Below are 4127 nucleotides of genomic sequence, written 5' to 3' on the forward strand. Positions count from 1 at the left end.
TTTTTTTCCTGAAGGAGTTGAGGCTGTCTGATGCATCGTATGTGTAAACTTGTATATGAAAATTGTGATGATGTGCTTAATATGCACTTATTACTGCAGGTATCACCTAGATGAGTTGTGTCCCAGTGCAGCCAGATCATCCCTTCCCATCGTTGCTTGTCTTTTCCCCTGCTCTGGTCTTCTTGTCTGCACTGGAAACCTGTAACTGTTGTCCTGCCAGGGTATTGCCATCTTAGCTTGTAGGCCTTTGACATCCTCTTTCTCTTGAATCTTGCCTTAGGCTTTGCTAAGATGAGGGAGAAGATATGGCTGGATCCAGTGGGAAGCCAAGAATTTGGAGCTCTATACCATGCGAAAATCTCCTATTAGGGTCTGGGGAGAGGTAATTAGCTTTGCATGCTGCCAGGTGGACCTGTCCAAGATTCTGCCCAGACTGAGTGAGGATGGGGCAGGATGTGTTTGCTTTTCTCCAAAGCATGCTGGCATGTTCTGCTTCCAGCCTAGCCTGGGAAGGGGGCAGTACCCGGGGAAAAGAGTCTCCATCCCACCCCTTCTCTCCAGCTTGCCTTGGCAGGATACTTGCTGTGTTGGGCAGAGAGGGTTCACGCTCTTTCCCAAATTTGAACAGTTGCTTTAAGGGGAGCATTCTCTTCCTTATGACTCTAGAGGAAGATAATCTCCACTAGGCTAAATTTAGCCTTTGAAAAACAACAAAGTAGTTATTTTTTTATACATGCTTGGCTTGCTGCAACTGTTTCTAGGGATTCTGATGTCATGCACAGTATTTACTGTAAATGCTCAGCTATCTCCCTAAATATTATTTAGAATTTTAATTTTATTTATAGAAAGAACAATCACAGGACAGTGATGTGTCATATTGGATATCAAATCACATCTTAGTTTTGTGCCACTGGAGATATCCATTTCATAAATTCTTAAAGTGGAATTGTTTTAAAACTTGCTAAGCTACCTGGCTGTGTTTGTGAATTAAGTAGACATAAGCTCTTTGCCCACTTTGAAAGAATACTGCATCAAGAGCTGTTTAAAAAAAAAAAAAAAGAGAGAGCTGCAGACTCTGTACTGGAAACCCAAACACTGTTCCTTAAGATTTTATAGCATTATAGAATGTTGGGTTTTCTTGGTAAGTAGGTATCTTTGTTGCGATGCCATTTGCCTGCTATAACATTGGAACAGCTTTTTGATTTATCATTGATGTTTAAGTCTACTTTATTCTGTTATGTTTTCCTTTTTCTAGAGTATGACTTTGCTTTGGTGTGTGTTTATCACAGCTGGAAGGGAGCAGGAAGGGGGAAATCCGTTCACTGAGCTAAGCGTGCCACAGAGAGTTTGTTCTCCTTCCAGGGATTGTACTGGGAGCTCTGTAGTGCCAGGATATCGGACAGGGTGTTTTTTGTAGTTTGCAAAGAAGAATACTCTATTGATTGATAAATTCCAACAGGGCTGTTCTTTTTTGTGATTTTGTCATGTGCAACAAAAGCAGGAAGAATGTGAATTTTCTGTGTAGACTGTTGTTTTCTAAGGTGAAAACCGAGAACAATAGGATATTAGAATGCTTAAAGAAATGGAATGGCAATGATGCATGGTTCTGATTAGGCACCTGTTGGAAATGTAGGGATTTCTTATGGAACGTTTGTATCATGGTTGAGACATTAAGTGAAAAGTTGATTGCAAAGAGTCAGAGTACAGTGTATTGTATTTTATATATATATATATATACATATATATATATATAATGTATCTGTTGTCTTTTATTTTTTTTTTTCAATTGGCACTTGCAGTTAACTCCTGGACAAAAGTAGTTAGCAGCAAAACAGTTTCTTGAGTTAATGAACTGGTAATTGAAGCTTCCAATTAATTATTGCCTTTTTACTTAATTTTGTTAGTAGGCAGGTGATGTATGACTTTAAAATCCATACTGGGAGGTGACATTAATGTTTAGGGTACAGAGTGAATAACAACATAGATCAGACTGTAAAAATTGCGTAGGTTGGTTGTTATCAGATGTGGAGGTTTAAAACGTGATCTGAAGAGACAAATATGGCCAGTATTACTTGCGCTAGTGAAGCCAAATATAACATGAGGGAATGTGAGAGGGAAATGTGAGCTAATGGAAATATGGTAGGTGGAAATTTAGGAGATTGGTTGGGAGAAGCATGAATTTAGCAGCCAGCATTTTTATTGATTTTTTTTTTAATGTAATTAAATGTAATGTTGGTATATGAACGGGATGTCGCATCAGGAGAGGAGAGTTTTTGCTAAAAGATAAACTTTAAACACAGGGAATAGTAAAGCATTTTGGACGAACGTGTTTTATTCTGTGAAAGAAATATCATGATGCAGTGCTGTGTCCATTCAGAAGGAACTTCTGCTCAGTGCTGGAGGAGAATAGTTGATTCTCAGAAAGCTGCCAAGAACAGAACTCAAATTTATAGTGCATGGGCACTGGTCTGATTCAATAGTTATTGCCAAGTCTAAGCTTGTTCCATCAATCTGGACAGATACACATTGGAGATGTCAATGTACCTCAAGTAAATTGAATACTTCTTTCCTAAGGAGACAGTGAATTGCAGGCACCATTAGAGATAATTTGGAACAGATCTTTTAGAGGAGGGTAAGGGAACTCACAGTTATTTCAGCTTCACAGTCTTGAAAATAAGAAGTCTAAAACATCAATCCCAGAATTGCCTCAAAGAATAGTGACTGTCTTGTACTCTAACCAAATGAAGCATGAATCATTTTATGATAATGCGTGTGAATTTTGGAAATCTGAAGAAGAAAGCCGGGTTTTAACTTGAGTAATTGCATAATAAGGTTTCTTTGTGTCAAACTGTAAGTTGTTCTCCTTTGAAGCTTCAGAAAGTTTGTACTGATTCCCACACTTCCCAAACTGGAGGAGATAATTCTGGGAGAGCGCTGACACAGCAATCTCCTGTTCTGGCAGATGTCAAAAGCCCAAACCTGTCGTGGAAATAACAGGAAGCTTCCAGTTAGAAACTAAGAAAAAACCACTTGAATGGTAATAAACCAAGTGAGGCTCTGGAACAGATTGCCTGGAGTGGTTAAGAAATTTCCAGTTTTGGATGCCTCTGAGCAAGCTGGCCTAAGACCAACTATGTGAAGAATATAGCTGATCCTGACATAGTACTTGGGCATGAACCAGATGCAACTTGATTGGCTTCAGCAATTTATTTCAGTTATATTCTGCTGTCTGTGCTACCCTTTCCAGACCTTCAAAGATTTGTGGAGGAGATGGGGTAGAGAGAAAGGGATGGGTCTCTTTTAAATAGGGCTCAGGAATGCAATGTTGTTGAAAACGTGTATCCTATCTGATAAATCCCATGCTCATACTCCTCTATATTGGCTATTTCCAACATTCCAATTGCAGATCATTAGTGTAGAATTCCAAGTCCTGTTGTTAATTCAATATTAGGAATTGTTCCCTTTTTATGCTGAGCCTGGATATGTTTATATCTGTGTACAAAAATACATTTTTCAGTTCTGCTGCTTTGATTGGAGATACTGGAAAGTGGTAAAATAGGAAAGACTTTTCTTGTTCAGAAGGCTTTTAGTAATGTCTTTTTCATATTGCGGCTCTTAAGGATACTCTCAACTTTGGAATGTGTTGGAATGCGGCCATTTTGGGACATCAGCACTGTGAATACACTAATGAGCTTTTCAGTGTCAGGTGAAGAAGCTTTTGAAAGAAAACAGAATTTGAATGTTTCATGTATGAAGCTTCCATTAAGCTCCAGAAGCACTTGGAGAAACGGTGTCCTGAAAACTCCTGGAGCAGGACCAGCAGTGCTTTCCTGGTCTGCGCCCAGCTGGCTTTCAGACCTGTGTGGGGAACATATGTAAGTGACTAACAGCATAACTCAAGGGCAAGATCTCAAATTAAGGAGAGAGATCCAGCTTAGATAACCTGAAACGATGAAACAGCAGGAAGTGCCACACCTGTCCATCTAAGTCTGAGAGACAAGAAAGACTTGCTCTGAAGAAAAGGTGAGCAAAGAATGTGTCTTGAAAAATAAGGAGAGAGGGAAACAACTCCCCTATCTTGTTCAGAACTCCCCAAAGAAAAGATTTTTTTTGCTGTTTTTCTTAAA

The 4127-nt window shown here is 39.2% G+C and overlaps 1 protein-coding gene across 5 annotated transcripts in view; it reads left to right on the forward strand.

The window, feature by feature from the left end:
- USP54 (ubiquitin specific peptidase 54) overlaps positions 1 to 4127 on the forward strand; it is a 52150-nt gene that overhangs the window by 6608 nt on the left and 41415 nt on the right. The window contains exon 2 of one of the 5 annotated variants that reach the window (XM_031554415.1): positions 281 to 382. The exons of the other annotated variants lie outside the window; for them this stretch is intronic. Coding sequence (XP_031410275.1) covers positions 350 to 382 — 33 coding nt within the window. The 5' untranslated portion in view covers positions 281 to 349. The remainder of the gene's footprint in view (positions 1 to 280; positions 383 to 4127) is intronic. 5 annotated transcript variants of the gene reach the window in all.

This window comes from Meleagris gallopavo, chromosome 8, assembly GCF_000146605.3.
Source record: "Meleagris gallopavo isolate NT-WF06-2002-E0010 breed Aviagen turkey brand Nicholas breeding stock chromosome 8, Turkey_5.1, whole genome shotgun sequence".
Classification (NCBI taxonomy): Eukaryota; Metazoa; Chordata; class Aves; order Galliformes; family Phasianidae; genus Meleagris; species Meleagris gallopavo.